Below are 17,996 nucleotides of genomic sequence, written 5' to 3'. Positions count from 1 at the left end.
CAACACAGTATTTTTGAAAAGGAGAAATAAATAAAATAAATTTATATATATATTTAAAATATATTTAAAAATATATTTAAAATGGAATCCAGAAAATTAATGGAAAACAAAAATATAGAAAAAGAAAAAGAATAAAAAGTAATATATTTCTAAGGGCCTTAAAATGTCTTTTTTTTTGTTTTGTAAAACTTTTAATAAATTGATTTAAATTGTCAAGTTTCATGATTTAAATTAATTAGACATGTTTTTTGATTAATATTTTTCATTTAACAGTTAAAAGTATAGAAAAAATAAAATGGAATAAAAACAGAATCCAGAAAAATTGAAACAGAAAAACTGGAATTTGGGGAAAAAAAAAAAAAAAAGTAAAACATATTTCATAGCGCCCTAATTAACACATTACCTACAGAATAAAATAATTGTAATTAAATATTTTAACATTTGACTTAATAAAAGTATATATTAGGGCTGCAAAACGATTAATCGCAAAGTTTGTTTATATACTATGTGTGTACTGTGTATATATAATACACGTTTATATATTTTTAAAAATCTATGTGTGTATATATATATATATATATATATATATTTATATACATATTTATACTTGCATATAATTTATATTATATATAAATATTTTAAATATAAATCTAACATTTTTCCCTAATATATACATGTATGTGTTTTTTATATATACAAAATAAATATACAGGGTACACACATATATAGTATGTAAACAACTTTTACTTTGAATGAGATTAGTCACGATTAATCTTGATTAATCGTTTTGCAGCCCTAGTATATATGCATTGAATATACTGCGCTTATTTATGGCTGTTTTCTATGAATGATTTTCAAGCAGTGCCGAAGTTCCTGGGGCTATTTTGGGGAAACTGTCAATCAGATTGTCAATATTTCAGTCAATTTTGTAAATAAATCAAATGATGTATACTTTGGATTGAGGATCCTGCTTTTAAGAATCAGTCTTTTCCAGTTTGATGGCATTAACAGCTGTTTGATGTCTGTACATCTGAGGAACCCAACCACAACGTCTGAAACATTGTGATAGAGACCGAACAGATTGAGGATGCTGCGGGTCGAGAGCAAAGCTGTCCGCCGCCACTCTGAAGAGGTTCTCATTCAGATTCAGATCAGTTGAACCTTCTTTCAAGTGCTTAAACTGTCTGATATATAAAACCCTGATTGTGGATCTCTTGGCATAAACTCACAGAGGACAAATTAAATGTGAGAGCCTCTTCAGAGGATGATGGGAAGGCAGCCCTGATCTGGACCAAAGACAAACAACACACACATACGCATCTACATAGACAGACGATGAGCGCCGTGAGCTAATCGAAACGCACGGCAGCGGAAGCAACAGAGCAGCAGACAGAATAAGATATACACGCAGCCGTGGGGTCAAAGGTCAAAGACATGACGGTGTTTGCTGACAGACACGGAGACAGGAGCCGAACTCCACACGCATGCCATCTCTCGCTCATTCTGAGGAATAAGGGGGTTGTACCTGGAACGGGGTCCCAGCGTCAGAGGCGTGTCTTTGGGGCGTTCCCACAGGGGACGGGACTCCTGATGTGGATGCAGAGCGACCGAGTTTACATCCAGCTTTTGATTCTAAAATGGAGGAGAATGTGTTAAATAAGTGTATAAAATGAACATCCTTATTTGTTTTTATGCATAGGACGGACCTCCAAGCATGGTGGTCGGGCTGATGGAGGAGCGGCCGAACCGACTGGGCGTGGCTGTGGGCGTGGCTGATTGTCCTGTGGGCGTTTCCCAATCCTGTGATTTCGGAGAAGAGCTACGAAGGGCTCTGTCCCTGCTGTCACTTCTGCCTTTACTTTCACCTAGAAGAGAGAAAAAGGAGGTAGAGATTTTTATGAGAATGAATTTGCAGTTTCACATATGAGTCCTTTGACTGAAAGTGCTAAATGCTTATGAGATGATTCTTTTTTAGTGAATCAAACACATACAGTACAGTGCAATGAGTGCAATCTGACTCCTGAACAAATTATTCTTATGAGCCAATTCTTTTTTTGTGAATCATAAACATACAGTACAGTGCAGCCAGTGTAGTCCAGATCCTGAACAAATGATTCTTATGAGCTGATTCTTTTTAGTGAATCTTAAAGATAAAGTATGGCGCGACCAGTGTAATCTGACTCACAAATGATTGACTCTTATTAGCTGATTCTTTTTAGTGAATCATAACTGTACAGTACAGTACAACCAGTGCAGTCAGACTCCTGAACATATGATTCTTATAAGCCAGTTCTTTTTAGTAATTCATAAACATGGCACAACCAGTGTCGTCTGATTCACGAATGAATGACTCTTACAAGTCGATTCTTTTTAGTGAATCATAACTGTACAGTACGGTGCAACCAGTGCAGTCCGACTCCTGAACAAATGATTCTTATGAGCTGATTCTTTTTAGTGAATCATAAACATATAGTATGGTACAACCAGATTAGTCTGATTCCTGAATTAATGACTCTTAAAAGTCGGTTCTTTGTAGTGAATCAAACAGATACAGTACAGTACAACCAGTGCAGTCTGAATCCTTAACAAATGATTCTTACGAGCTCATTCTTTTTAATGAATCATAAACATAGAGTATGGCACAACCAGTGCTCTCTGTTTTTATGAGAATGATTTTGCAGTGTGCTTTGATTTGTAATAGTGTAGCAGTACATATTTATCACCTCTAGGTGTCACAAAAGAGACAAAACAACTTACCACAGTATCTTATTATTATTTCTGCAGTATATAGTATGTATACTGTGCAAAGTGTGCAGAATTTCTGCATGCATGAAATAACTGGAAAACATTTTTCAAAAATATGCAGTATACAACAAATCCATTTCCAATGTGATAAATGAGAAGTATTTTTATCTAGTAAATCTGATTTCAGATTTATTTGATCAGACTGCTAAAACATTTAGAAATACACTATAATATGTTTAAAAAAAATGTTCATAGACATACATTTGAGATAGTAAATTACAGCCGCTTGTGTAATGAACTTGGTTAGTTAAGATGTTTTACATGTTTACCTATGCTCAAACTTTACATGTCTTTGTTTTTATCCTCCATTCTTTCATCTTTCATACAGTCAATCCCTTTATCTTTGTATTTTCCATTCCATCCCTCTCTTAATCTCTCTCCCCTCACAGGGGATCCATTAGCAGTCACATTCATCACGTCTTTCACTGGCTCTGAAGACATTAGGGAAATTGCTTTACTAACAGATGAAAGCTTTTCAATTATTTCAGCTGGCAAGAGTATCTGAATGCGTGTCCGTATCGTCCATATAGACGTGTGCTAAGCTATATCGTCTGACACTTATGGGCGTATGAATTGAAGGTGACATCAGCGTATGTCATCAGTGTGTGTGTGTGTGTGTGTGTGTGTTGCGACTGAAGCCTTAAGCTAATGAAAGGCATGAGCTACTTCAGTTCATTTCAGTACATGCAACATTGCATCTAGGGATGCGAAACAGAATCGTGCCATGCTGTTTCATAGAGATTGCATCTTAGGTTTATTTTAGCACCTAATTTAGTTGAGGAATAGCTACCTTTTCTACATAAGCACAGCTCCTCTATTTTAGATTTGTGAACCATAAACTGGTTCCATCGAGTAAAACAGACGTGACGTGTGTGTTGCCTCTTATTAATCAGTTCTTTTTAGTGAATCAAACACATAAAGTATGGGGCAACCAGTATAGTCGAACGAATGACTCTTATGAGTTGATTTTTTTTTAAGTGAATCATAAAGAATAACATACAGAATTGACAACCAGTGTAGTCTGATTTTCGAATTATGGACTGTTATAAGTCTGTTTGGTTTCTAGAATTAAAAAACATACAGTATGGCACAACCAGTGTAGTATGACTGCCGGACAAATGATGCTTATGGGCCAATTCTTTTTAGTAAACAGTATGGCACGGTATGGCATAATCAGTGTAATGTGATTCCCAAATTATTGACTCTTACAAGTTGGTTCTATTTAGTGAATCAAACACATAATGTACAGTGCAACCAGTGCAGTCCGACTCTTGAACAAATGACTCTTATGAGCCGTTTTTTTTTTTCATAAATCATAAACATACAGCACAAAGCAACCAGTGCATTGTGACTCCTGAACAAATGATTCTTATGATTCATTTACTTTTTAGTGAATCATAAATATACAGTACAGAGCAACCAATGTAGTCCAACTCCTGAAAAAATTAATCTTATAAGGCGATTCTTTTTAGTGAATCATAAACATACAGTATGGCACAGCCAGTGTAGTCCGACTCCTGAATGAATGACTCTTATGAGCTGATTCTTTTTAGTGAATCAAACACATACAGTACAGAGCAATCAGTACAGTCTGACTCCTGAACAAATTATTCTTATGAGCTGTTTCCTTTTTAGGTAATCATAAACATAGAGTACAGAGCAACCAGTGTAGTCCGACTCTTGAACAAATTAATCTTATGAGTAGATTCTTTTTTCTTGAATCATAAACATATAGTATGGAGCAACCACTGTTGTCTGACTACTGAACAAATGATTTTTATCAGCTGGTTCTTTTTCATAAATCATAAACATACAATACAGAGCAACCAGTCTAACTCCCAAACGAATGATTCTTATGAGCTAGTTCTTTTTAGTGAATTATAAACATAAAGTATGGCACAACCAGTGTAGTATGATTCCCCAAATAATGACTCTTACAAGTCGGTTCTTTTTAGTGAATCAAACACATACATAACGGAGCAACCAGTGCAGTCTGACTCCCAAACGAATGATTCTCATGAGCTGATTCTTTTTAGTGAATCATAAACATACAGTATGATTCCTAAATTAATGACTCTTATTAATCAATTCTTTGTAGTGAATCATACATTACGAAGCAACCAGTGTAGTCTGCCGAATTACTCTTATGAGCCGATTCGTTTTAGTGAATCATAATGAATAACATAAAGAATTCTCAACAAGTGTAGTCTGATTCTCGAATTATTGACTGTTGAGTTGATTGTTTTTAGTGAATCAAAAAACATATAGTACAGAGCAACCAGTGTAGTCGGATTCTAGAATGAATGTTTCTTTGGAGCTGAATCTTTTTAGGGAGTCAAACACATACAAAACAACACAACCAATGTAGTCCGATTCCTGAACAAATGGTTCTATCAAATGCCTGAATGAATGACTCCTATGAGCCAATTCTTTGTCATGAATGATAAACAAATAGCACGGCACAACCAGTGTAGTCTGACTGCTGAATGAATTAAACTTGTGATCCGGTACTTTTTTTTTAATGAAATGCAAAGTTAAAAATACTATATTTTATGTATTTTGTCAGTTGCTTTTATTCATGAAAAATTCATGAAAAATGTATGACTGTTCCTATTAGTCCTTTGCTGACGTTGGCAGTGTTAGCTTATTTTGCATTCTGGTCTCAGATTAGCTACTCGAAAACCTTATTTACCGTACTTTATCTCTCTGGAAACACACACACACTAATACTCACACGCTGTTGTCTGGCCACGTCTGTTGAAATCCCATTAGTCTGTGGTGTCCTGCTCCATTAGTCTATGTTTAATTAGTGTCCACTGTCATTAGTGCTAGGCGCTAATGCTAAGACTGTGACAAATTTATCATTTTTACTTATTAACATGCACACGGTCAATGTCTGGATATAGTCTGTGTGTGTGTTAATGTGAGTCCATTAGCAGAGGGAATTTAGGTGTGTGTTGCCAGGACTGTGTTCTTGTCAGTGTTCACAGGGTCAGATTGTTCTACAAGGCATCTTAGCAAACAGCAGCCAACATAGAAACATGTTCTCCTCATCCAGTTAAAGTGAAATGCCATGCCAAATACCTTTTGGCACTCAGAGGTAATGGACACAAACAACACCACTAAAACAAGACTGAAAAGCACAGCAGGAGCCAAACAAGAGACAGGGTGTAGTTGATCTCTAGGGTCAGTTCTCTTTAAGGGATCTAAAGATCAGCAGCCGATTGCACCAACCTGTTTTAGCAATCATTTGTTTATAATTACAACTAAGGGTTTTCTTAGCTTAAGGGATTTGTTGCATCAGGCACAGAGGTGGAGAGAAACAAATTAGTATGGAGACCAGTTTTGGTCACAGAATAAAAAGAAAAAAAGCTTAAAATAAGACATAAAGTCGCAATGTGGGAAATAAAGTTGCATTAGTGAAGTCACATGAGATATAAACTCGGAATTATGAGAAAAAAAAATAGCAAGTGTGACAAAGTCACAACTGGGAGGAATAAAGTTGCAATTTTTAATTTTCATTTATTTATTCATTTATTAGTTTATTTTCACAGCGAGGTGGAAAAAGGCTTTCATAGATGATACTAAAGCCGCTACTAGGACAAGTATGTATTATATATTTAAGTATTTTGTTGGACTGGAGTCAGTTTGTCTCTGCTTAAAAGCACATTCTTGGAAGATCAGAATTTCTTCTCGATCATATTCTCTGTTTTCAGCCTGACAGCTAACCTGATCTGCCATTATGTTCATGTTACTCAGATCAGCTCTCTCTATGTCACAGTAGGGCACAGTGTAAGCACTTCTGTGCCTCTAAATTATGCTAATATATGCCAACCTCAGAGCCATAATGATGAGGAAATATATTAAATGCGTAGGATCATTATTAGTATATGCTAATGTAACCTTAGAGTATGCAAAGTTACTCAGACACTTAATTTTAGAAACTATTAAGCTCTTCGATGCTTCGGGAAATGCAGTATTAAATTTAAATACAGCTGCATACATTAAGGCCTAACCGGAGACTGTTGTCTGTTAAGTCATATTTAGAGCTATTTATGTGCACTGTAGGGCATAATAAAAACAAACTCATATCACATTTATATTAGACCGATCTTTAAGAGAGATTAATGCACACTATTGCATGCCACTTGACACTGGCACATGTTCAGACTCTGTGTGTCTTTCTGGCGCCGAATGGTGTCGTGCGAGTTGTAGTAGAATTCCCTAACAGGATTTGGACTGGGATAACTGCCCTGAACAGGAAGAGCTCAGTCATTGATTGTTTTATCTCTACATGGATGGATCTGAAAATACCCATTTACAGCTCAAGTGTGAAGTTTAAGTAAAACTGACTTGGCACCTTTCAATATGGGATCAGTAGAGAAGAAGGTTCATTCAATTAACGACGCCCTATTCTATGAAAGCCTGTTTTCTGCCACTGAATAATAAAAAAGGTAATTGCGACTTTTTATCTCACAATTCTGACTTTTTTATCAGAATTGTAATTAAGGGAAAATTGTACGATATAAACTCACAATTCTGAGAAAATATCAGCCTCTTTTTCCCTTCGCAATTGGATTTTATAATTCGCAACTGCAAGTTTATATCTCACAGTTCTGAGAAAAAAAAACATTTTTAAAAAGTCATTATAAAAGTCATTAAAAGTCATTATAAAGTCAGAATTGTGAAATATAAACTTTCAATTTTAAGAAATCGTGCAATTCTGGGGAAAAAAAGTCAGAATTGCAAGTTTATATCTCACAATTCTGACTTTTTTTCCTCAGAACTGCATGATATAAACTTGCAAGTGCAAATGACTTTTTTCTCAAATTTCTCATTTCTTAAAATTAAAAGTTTATATTTCACAATTCTGACTTTATAATTCGCAATTGTGGGTTTATATTACAATTCTGAGAAAAAAAGTCAGAATTGCTAGACCTAAACTTGCAGTTGTGAGAAAAAAAGACTTTCGCAATTCTGACTTTATAACTCGCAGTTGTGGGTTTATATCACAGAATTGTGATTTTCATCACACAATTCTGAGAAAAAAGTCAGAATTATGAGATGTGAACTTGCAGTGTCAGAATATGAGTTTATATCTTGCAGTTCTAGTTTTATAACTCACAATTGTGAGTTTATATCATGTAATTCTGAGAAAAAAGTCAGAATTACTAGATGTAAACTGGCAGTTGTGAAAAAATGTCAGAATTTAGAGTTTATATCCCGCAATTCTGACTTTATAACTAACAATTGTGAGTTTATATCTTGCAATTCTGGGAAAAAAAGTCAGAATTACGAGATGTAAACTTGCAGTTGCAGTTTATATCTAGCAATTCTGACTTAATTTTTCAAAATTGCAAGTTAATAAACCATAAAATAAACCAGCAATATGTCCTCAGGCAAAAGTTATTAGAACCTTGTCCAGGGACAAGCTAGCCATCACACTGCTCTGACCTTATCAGCCCGTTTATATCCTATTATTTGAGTCACATTTGTTGCTTATGACAGAACAGCTAATCACAATTATCTTCTCTATGGAAAAGATTATTTTATTCACTTACGTCTGAAACAAAATCTTTTTAAAAACTGACTGTTTTTCTAACTACATTGCAGTGTTATAATTCGTAAAAGTTGGCAACTGTCACGATTACATATAATGGACAACGCTGATTTGTCTTGAATTTGGCAATTGGTGAGTGCCCCTGAAAATTCAGCTCTGCCATCACAGGAATAAATGACTAATTTTAAAATATATTAAAAACAAACTATAAAATAATATTTTACAATATTACTGTTTTGCAAGGCTAAACATCTGCAAGGTTTTGAAGCTCACTTGTAACACGAAATCTGAATATATCAGAAATGGATGAGTGAACTCTGATCATAATCTCACTTGTGGTCACAGCCGTGTATTTTAGCAGACTGATATTGAGCTGTAAATGAGAATGAGATTCTGGTGTGTTTTGGATCACTGTGACAGATTCTTCACTATCTCTAGCTTTTCTCTCTCTGTGTGTCAGGCAAAAACACACACACACACACACACACACATACTAATGCTGGCAGCCTGTTAATCTCACACACCTCCACACTCTGTCAGGCACGAAGCCCAAGTCACAGATCCGTGGAAGACATACTGACAGGAGGAGTCTGTGTGTGTTTGTGTGTCTCTGCTGGACTGGCTAGCGTAAAATTGACTGTGATGGACAGACTGACCTGCTTCAGTGTGTGTGTGTTTGTATACCTGTGTGGTGCATATGCCTTATTATGTTAAGGTGAGTTGAGGTTTGGCTTTTTATGAAGGTAAGTAAAAGAATAACGGTATTGTGTGTGTGTGTGTGTGTGTGTATTGTGAGGGTTTAACATGATAGCCTTGACTTGTTAATCTGAAGTGTTAGAATGAATCCATTACGATTTTAATCAAGATTTGAAAAGCTCATGAGGAAGGCATTCAACAACCCTCGCAATGCAACAATCCGGCGACCTTCACATTCAACAGTGAGTTGATGTGAAGAGACTTTGTGTGGGGTGGGAGAATCTGGGTCATTTTCCTGCTCTCTCTGCCCCGCACACTATAAGCATGTTGAACGGTCTGTGCGTAGGTTGATCGCTCAATTTTTAATCTGTGAACGGGCTCAAACACACACTAGCACACAGACACACCTGGGGTGATGGAAGTGGACCGTGGAAATAGGACATGAAAGCCATCTCTCCTCCACACACGGGAAAAAATAACAGTCTGGAAAAAAAGTCCTTAGCTGCAGCTCTCAAGACGATTACACACGCTTTTTAAACCCAATCAGGCTTTGCTGTATGAGACAACATCCCTCACTTTGAAGTTGGAACTGAGACGGCTACCAATCGCCCCCAGATATCTCACAGTTAACCCTTCAATTCCAGTATCTGCCGGGTTTGACATTAGTGGATCTAATTAATTAAAAGCCATAGTACTTTGTCTAGATTGCTTTTCTTCTACTTGCACTGATATTATTTGCACAATTATTGTCTCATATTTTTACATATAACTTAAATCTGTGGAATGTTTTGGACATATACCAGACAGTATTTGTGGCTCAAGTCTTGTATGGCTTAATATAACATAAATGATGTCTCTTACTGAAATATGTAGTAGAAAACCCATGGTTTACGTTATTTTAAAAAATTCTCTATACATATTTTGGATCAAATGGTTGCACTCACTGAGCTACTGCCACTACCTGTCACTATTTTTACTCCAACACAACTTGGAAAACACAACTCAGAAAATAAAATACTCATACAATGCCACATTGTGCAGCTTTTGGTTGTAATTTTCAGTCAAGAGCCAACAAGAGAAGTGATGTAAGTCTTCACTGCATTCCTAGCGATAAGAAGAGGAGAAAAGAATGGGAAGATGCCTGTGGACGAATAGAACTTTCTGAAGACCTGCGTCTTTCTTCTGTCCACTTTAGCCCTGATGCCTTTAAGGTTTTTAGTAGACCGCAGCTACTGAAAGAGCTTGCAAATGACCAATGTAACCCCTCAGGTCCTAACCAGCCCACCTCCTTATCATTCCGAAGTAGACTCGAACTCGGGTCGCCGGCATTGGAGGCGGGCGCACTAACAAGGAGGCTAAAAACTATAGCCACTAGCGTCCTTTACTAGTGCACCTCTTAAAATCAGGGGAGTGAGGTTTGCCTGCACAGCACCTACCCACTGGCCTCCGTTACACTTACCCCCCTAAATCTCACTCCCATCGGGTCACGACACCAGTGTAACCCCCTGGGTCCTAACTGCCCCACCTCATTCTTGTTTCGAGTGGGACTCAAACCCGGGTGGCTGGGATGGGAGGCCGGCGCTATAACAAGGAGGCTAAAGGCCGCAACCACTAGTGTCCGTTGCTAGTGCACCTCTTGAGATCAGGTGAGTGAGGTTTACCTGCACTGCACCTACCCGCTGGCTTCCGTTACACTTCCTCCCAAACCTCACTCCCATCCGGGTCACAGCACCAATGTACCCCCCCGGGTTCTAACCGCCTCACCTCATTTTTGTTCCGATGGGGACTCGAACCTGGGTCGACTTGTGCGCCTCTTAAGAACAGGGGAGTGAGGTTTACCTGCACAGTTCCTATCCGCTGGCCTCCTTTACACTTATCCCCCTAAACCTCAATCCCATCTGGGCGATGGCACTAATGTAACCCCCCAGGTCCAAACCGTCTCACCTCGTTCTTGTTCCAAGGGGAACTTGAGCTCGGGTCGCCGGCAAGGGAGGCGGGCGCTCTAACAAGGAGGCTAAAGACTGCAACCACTGTCTGTCACTTGTACGCCTTTTGAGATCAGGGAAGTGAGGTTTACCTGCACAGCACCTATCCGCTGGCCTCCGTTACATTAGCCCCCAAATCTCACTCCCATCTGGATCATGGCACCATTGTAACCCCCAGGTCCTAACCATCACACCTCGTTTTTGTTCTGTGGGGGACTCGAACCCGGGTCACTAGCATGGGAGGCAGGTGCACTAAAAAGGAGGCTAAAGACTGCAGCCAACTAGTGTCCATCTCTGGTGCACCCCTTGAGATCAGTGAGGTTTACCTGCACAGCACCTACCCGCTGGCCTCCTTTACACTTACCCCTCTAAACCTAACTCCCATCTGGGTCACAGCACCAATTTAACCCCTCGGGTCTTAACCATCCCACCTCGTTCTTGTTCCAAGGGGAACTCGAACTCGGATCGCCAGCATGGATCGCGGCGCACTAACAAGGAGGCTAAAGACTGCAACCACCGTCCGTCGCTAGTGTACCTTTCGAGTGAGGTTTGCCTGCACTGGACATATTCGCTGGCCTCAGTAATAATCTAAATATTCGCGCACCACATAGTCCAAAATATGTATAAAACAATGTGGATTTTTTTTTAAAATAATGTTAATCTTTCATGAGTTTTCTACTACATATTTTAGTAAAAGGCATTTGTTGTGGTAACATGTTTAGATCCATTGTTTTCACTCACCATCTGCTGACTCCTTATTCTTGCGACTTCCAGAACCTTTCTTCAGCATATTACGTCCAGAAGAGAATAGGTTGCTGAGCTCATCCAAAGGACTGGTTGGTGTACGACTGCCTCGACCTCCAGACCCTGAGCTTGAGCCTGACGCAGTCGAGACGTTTTGCATGGACCCTCCGTGCACGCTAGAGGAATTCGATAGCCGCCCACTTTCACGCGATCCATGCGGAACTCCAGACGCACTGCGAGGAATTGTCCCGGTCATGAGGGCGTCATACGGCGGCGGGCGCTTCAGGGTGAGTGGCGTTAGCGCGCGACCCATGCTAACAGGGGACGGGCAGGCAGAGTGGCTCCTTGGATAACCGTGCGCTGCGGATGACCCGCCACTTTTATACAGCGCAGACGGCAGAGGAGGAGCGGACGACCGTCCTGATGCTGTGATTGTTTGTTGTTCCTTAGTCTCCGCTGACTTCTTATGGTGATGATGGTGGTGGTGGTGTTTACCAGACACCTGCTGCGCCTCCAGCGGTGGTCCAGGTTCGGCGCTAGTCGGGGACGCACCGGGTTTCGTATATCCAACATTCTCCAACATGGGCAGTTTGGTGACGTCCAGTGGAGTAAGAGGAGATTCGTCAGAGTTGGGGGAACATTGGGCTGGTGCAGGTGGGAATACTAGTAGAGGAGGACGATGGGAAAGCAGATTCGGGAATGGGGCGGGAATGTCACACAGCGAACCACGTGGGGTGGTGGGTCGTGTAAGTTCAACTTCCGGCACCAAAGCCGTGGAGCATTGCTCCCATCGCGACTGCGCGTGGTCTAAAGATGAAGGTAAATCATCGTAGGCAGGATATTTCATCTCCTCATACACACTTTCACCTTGGTCATCTTCTTCATCACCATTAGCTCCGGCAATTCGACTGAAGTCTCGTAAGATGTTCCCTACCATCTCTATATAAACAGGCTCCGCCTCATCGTCAGTGTCAGGGGCGGGGCTTTGATTTTGAGATGCCGACTTCTTTTTGTGTTGCCGCGGCAGAGAGGCAGATTTAGCCTTGCTGCCGTGGTTTTGGATGTAGGACTCGTCAAAGGATGTGCTGAGCTGGGTGTTGGGGTTGCGTTTGGGTTTGGGTGGAGGCATGCGACGGTACTCCTCACTGCATGGGCGGGATTTGGATGCTGTTGGTGAGAGAACAGAAATGTTTAGGATTCTCAAGATTTCTTTTAGCACTGTGTAGCATTCAACATACATAGTAGTGAAGTATTACAGTATTGTAAGGTGTTATCAGAGTGTCATGGCAGGAAATATTAGCACTGCTAAGCCTTAGCAGAAGGGTAGCCCAGTCAGCGTGTATTATTTTTACTGTCACTGCTAACCCACAAAGCCGTATGGGGCTGCGCAGGGCCATTACGGGTCTATTGTGCATGTGATGGTCTTTGATGCTTCACGTTTTATTCGTTCTGCTCGCATCACGTCCCACCACTGGCCTCTCAGTACAGTCACTAATCCTGAATGTGTGCGGTTATGAAGTGAGTTAATAGGCTTCTCCAAGGACTTTTTAGTGAGAATAGAGTTTAACAGTCTGCTTGAGACAGGATTAATTATACACAGTTGAGCTACCAGTACTGAGAAACTAGGAAAGCAGGCCACGCTCGGTGTGTGTGCAGCTGTGTTCTCATTTACAGGATCCCTATGCACTGAAGTTGACTTTTTTTGTACAATGGAATATGTGTGTGTGTGTATTTATATATATTTATACATGTATATTTAAAATAAATAAATAAAAATAAATGAATGTATATAAACAAACACCAAAAGTAGATTATTTAATATTATTATTATTATACATACATTACATTTTTATTATATTTTATTTTATATTTAGATGTTAAACATTATGTAAATAAAAAAATAATAAATAAATACATATACAATAAATATTATATACAGTTAAATATATTATTACTATTATTATTATATAGTAATTTTTTATACACTTAAATTTAAAATAAATAAATATAAATAAATGTGTGTGTGTATATATATATATATATATAAATATATGTATAATATTTTTATGTATTCATTTTTACATATATATTTGAAATAAATAAATTATAAATTAATGTATATAAACAACACAAAAATTGATTATTTAATATAGATATTATTATTATTATACATTAAATTAAATTTTATTTTATTTTATATTTAGATATTAAACATTATTAAAATGACAATAAACAAATACATATACAATTCTGTATTAAATACAATTAAATATATTATTATTATTATTATTTTTTTAATTATTTTTATATATTTTTATACACTGTATATATTCAAAATAAATAAATATAAATAAATGTGTATATACACAACATTTGTAGTGGATCAGAACTCAATCAAAGTTGTCCTAAAACTAAAACAATACCTGTTCTTGTCTTAGGACAACTTGGATGAACTTTTTTGATCCACTTCAAATGTTGACTACTGTATATATAATATTTATATATATTAATTTTGACATACTGTATATTATTTAAATAAATAAATATAAATGAATGTATATAAACAAACTATTATTATTATTATGCATTAATTTTACGTTTTCTATTTTATTTTATATTTCGATATTAAATATTATTTAAATAAATAATTAAACAAATAAATACATATAAAATTCTATATTATATACAATTAAATATAATAGTATTATTATCATTTAAAATAAATAAATATAAATAAATGTATATAAACGAACATTAAAATTGTATTATTTAATATAGATGTTATTATTATTATTATTATTATACATTACATTTTCTATTTTATTTTATATTTAGGCATGAAACATTATTTAAATAAAAAATAAATAAATAAATAAATACACATAAAATTCTATATTGTATACTATTAAATATTATTATATATTCATTTTTTATATACTATATATTTAAATATTATATAGTAATATTATAATATAATAATATTATATACTGCATATATTCAAAATAAATAAACACCAAAAGTAGGTTATTTAATATAGATAAAATAAATTAATATTATTATTATACATATTATTTATATTATTATAAATTATATACATAAACATTTTTTTATATTTTTAGATATTAAAGATTATTTTAATAAAACAATAAATATTATACATTAAATTAGACACACAAACACATGTATACAACAGTATATTATAGATTTTCTATATATATATATAAATATATATACACACACAGACACGCACTGTAGTTAATATAAATTTTAATTTTATTATATAATTTATTTGTCAATTTAATATAAATTTAAGATATTTAGAGTCTATGTTTAGGTAAATGGTTGTTGCAGTGTTTAATATAAAAATAAATGTGGTTTATTTATGTGTGTGTAGTATTGACATGGTCTTGATAAATTGAAGTGATATACCAATGTACACTTGTTCCCTATGCTGAATACCCTGTGAAGTTCACTTTGCATTATCGGGCAATTGGAAGATACCCTAAGCGCACTACTGCCAGTAACTGGTGATGTCAGCTAGAGATGCTAGGCTTTGTGGGAAGAGTTCATGGAATAATCAAACAGGCCGTTTCCCACACACACTAGAGGGTGGAGATAAAAAACTAGAGTAGAGAAAACTAGGTCATTTCAACTTCATGAATGAATTTCATCCTGACTAATCATGTCAGCGGAAAGCGACTGTTTCAATTTTTTTTCCGCCCTCCCCCTCTTGTTTACTCACTCTCTCATTCTCCATCTTTCCGTCATTTCTCAGCTGGGCTTAGTGAAGGGCAACTTGACTGACCCGTTTCTTCCAGGCAATGGCAGGGCGGTGTGTGTGTTCGTACTGTATTTGTGTCTATTAGTGTGTCTCTTGCCAAAAGCAAGCGCAAGTAATAGTTAATGGGGCAGCATGGGATGTATGCTAATTTTTAATCTCCTGTAAAGCTGGCTGAAGCTATAATTACGTCATTCTCTAGAGGCTCTAGATCCCTGTGTGTATGTGTGTGGATGGGTTTATGTTATGTAAAGGACATGACAGGGGTTTATAGCAGCTTTGTGGTGGAACTCTGTGATACACAGATGAAAAGTCAGCAAGAATGACAAAATGATTTCACCTATCATTCAGAAAAAGCTCAGAGAGAGATCACAGCACCTCACCCAAGTGACAGAACGAGGACAGTGAGATGCATTCTCTCAGCAATTTTACACACATACACATTGTAAGAACCTCCCATGTACTTCTATTATTCATAAATTTAGTTGATTATAATTATGGCTCCCTAACCCCAAATGGGTATTCACAATGAATAATGACATATTTTATAAAATAAAAAAAAAAAAAAAAAAATACAACATGCTCAGTGCAAAGACAACATTGTATATATATGTATATACATATATGTGTGTGTGTGTGCAATCTTCTAATTTTGTTGACAAAGTGCAAATCCAGAACTATTTTCAATATTATTCAATAAGTATAAATAAAAATTTTAAATTTAGTATATCATTGATTATAATTATGAACATTCTAAAAATATTTAAATAGCAATCACTGGCAATGCAAAAAGTATAAATAAAAAATTGTAAAAAAAGAAAAAAAAAATTTAAAAAATGAATAATGACATGATTTTATAAAGTATTAATAAATAATTGTAAAAAAAAGTAAAAAAAAATATATTTAAAACATATTTAAATAGCATATGTAAAAAGGATGTCATAAGTGATCACTGGCAGTGCAAAAAGTATAAAAAAAATGTAATCAAAAATTTGTAACAATATTTTTGGCAGTGCAAAAAAATTTAAAAAATATTTAAAAAGCATATCATAAGTGATCACTGGTAGTGCAAAAATTACAAAAAAAAAAAAAAAAAAAAAAAGAAAAAGAAAGAAAGTAAAAATATTTGTAAAATATTTAAATATTTAAAAAATAAAATTTTACACACACACACACACTCAATTTCATTATTATTATTATTGTTATTATTATTACTTTAGATTTTTATTTATTTATTTTTATATTTTTTATTTAATTTCCAAGAAAAAATTAATTATATACGTTTTATGAAATAGAAAGTCACAAATGTGATAAACATAAAAAGGTACAGTGGTCAAAAATCAACTTGCAATTCAGATATACAAAATTATAATTATGAGAAATCAATATGTATGATGAACATGGAATTAATATATTTGTAAGATAAAAAGTCATATTGTAAAAAATAAATAAAATATAAATTTGCACAAATTTGTTCTAATGGCCAAAATATAATATAATACTGTATAATAATATAATATAATATAATATAATATAATATAATATCGTGTAGAGACACAATACAGTTTTTTAACTAAAACATAATAATATGTTTGGAACGATACTGCTATTGTTTAACAAATTGTTAGGCCTCTACATGGTTGGTGCCAATGCCCCCTACTGCAAAAGCAGAATCCTGTAGGAAACGCTGGTGTGTGCACATATGCCTCTGGAAAGCGTTAATGCATGTGTGTGTGTTAGTGTGTTGTAAGTGAATTTGATGACTGTGACACGGGAAAATATAGGGCACTGTGTTCCAGAGGACAGCAGGTGCATGATGTACCTTTCTCTCACAACACATCCATCTCTTTCTCTCTCTCTCTGTCTCTTTCTGTTCCTCCCTCTGTCTTTGAAGCAAAAGCAGTCATGTGATGTTGTTTCCCATCAGAGGATATAGCAAATGCTGGATGTGTTATCTAGTATTACACTGTTGATTTAATACAGATGTTTATCTGTGTTTGCTCGTGTACGATAATGCATTTATATTGATTTCCCTCTAAATTAGAGGTGAAATGGTCCCGCCAATGAGATATACACCACAGATATACGCCTATAGGGAAGCCACATGCCACATGCCATTAAGTTTAATATGATGCTGTTTAAAGAACACCGCTCATGATTTATTGAGGTTTCATATGTATGTCAGTAGCTCTCTCTCTCTATAAGGGACATATGTGCGCTCTTGACAGTAGGTCAGCACAGAAGATAACACACTCTAACATACACAAGCAAGCTGTCACATATGCTTAAAAAGATCATAGGAATCAGACAGAGGGAGAAAGAGGGTTGTAATGTTTTATAAATATGGTACTACAGCATTTCCATGTACCATAGTAATGCCATGGTATTTATAGCTTTGAAGTACCATGTAAATACAGTAATCATGTT

The 17,996-nt window shown here is 35.9% G+C and overlaps 1 protein-coding gene across 2 annotated transcripts in view; it reads right to left on the bottom strand.

Moving 5' to 3' along the window:
• Positions 1 to 17,996, bottom strand: part of nyap2a (neuronal tyrosine-phosphorylated phosphoinositide-3-kinase adaptor 2a) — a 60,935-nt gene that overhangs the window by 10,877 nt on the left and 32,062 nt on the right. For both annotated transcript variants that reach the window (XM_051129533.1, XM_051129532.1), the window contains 3 exons: positions 11,788 to 12,957; positions 1,707 to 1,865; positions 1,526 to 1,632 (listed from right to left, as the gene is read on the bottom strand). In XM_051129533.1, coding sequence (XP_050985490.1) covers positions 1,526 to 1,632; positions 1,707 to 1,865; positions 11,788 to 12,957 — 1,436 coding nt within the window. The remainder of the gene's footprint in view (positions 1 to 1,525; positions 1,633 to 1,706; positions 1,866 to 11,787; positions 12,958 to 17,996) is intronic.

Source organism: Labeo rohita, chromosome 15, assembly GCF_022985175.1.
Source record: "Labeo rohita strain BAU-BD-2019 chromosome 15, IGBB_LRoh.1.0, whole genome shotgun sequence".
NCBI lineage: Eukaryota > Metazoa > Chordata > Actinopteri > Cypriniformes > Cyprinidae > Labeo > Labeo rohita.
This window is presented reverse-complemented; position numbering and strand designations above follow the sequence as displayed.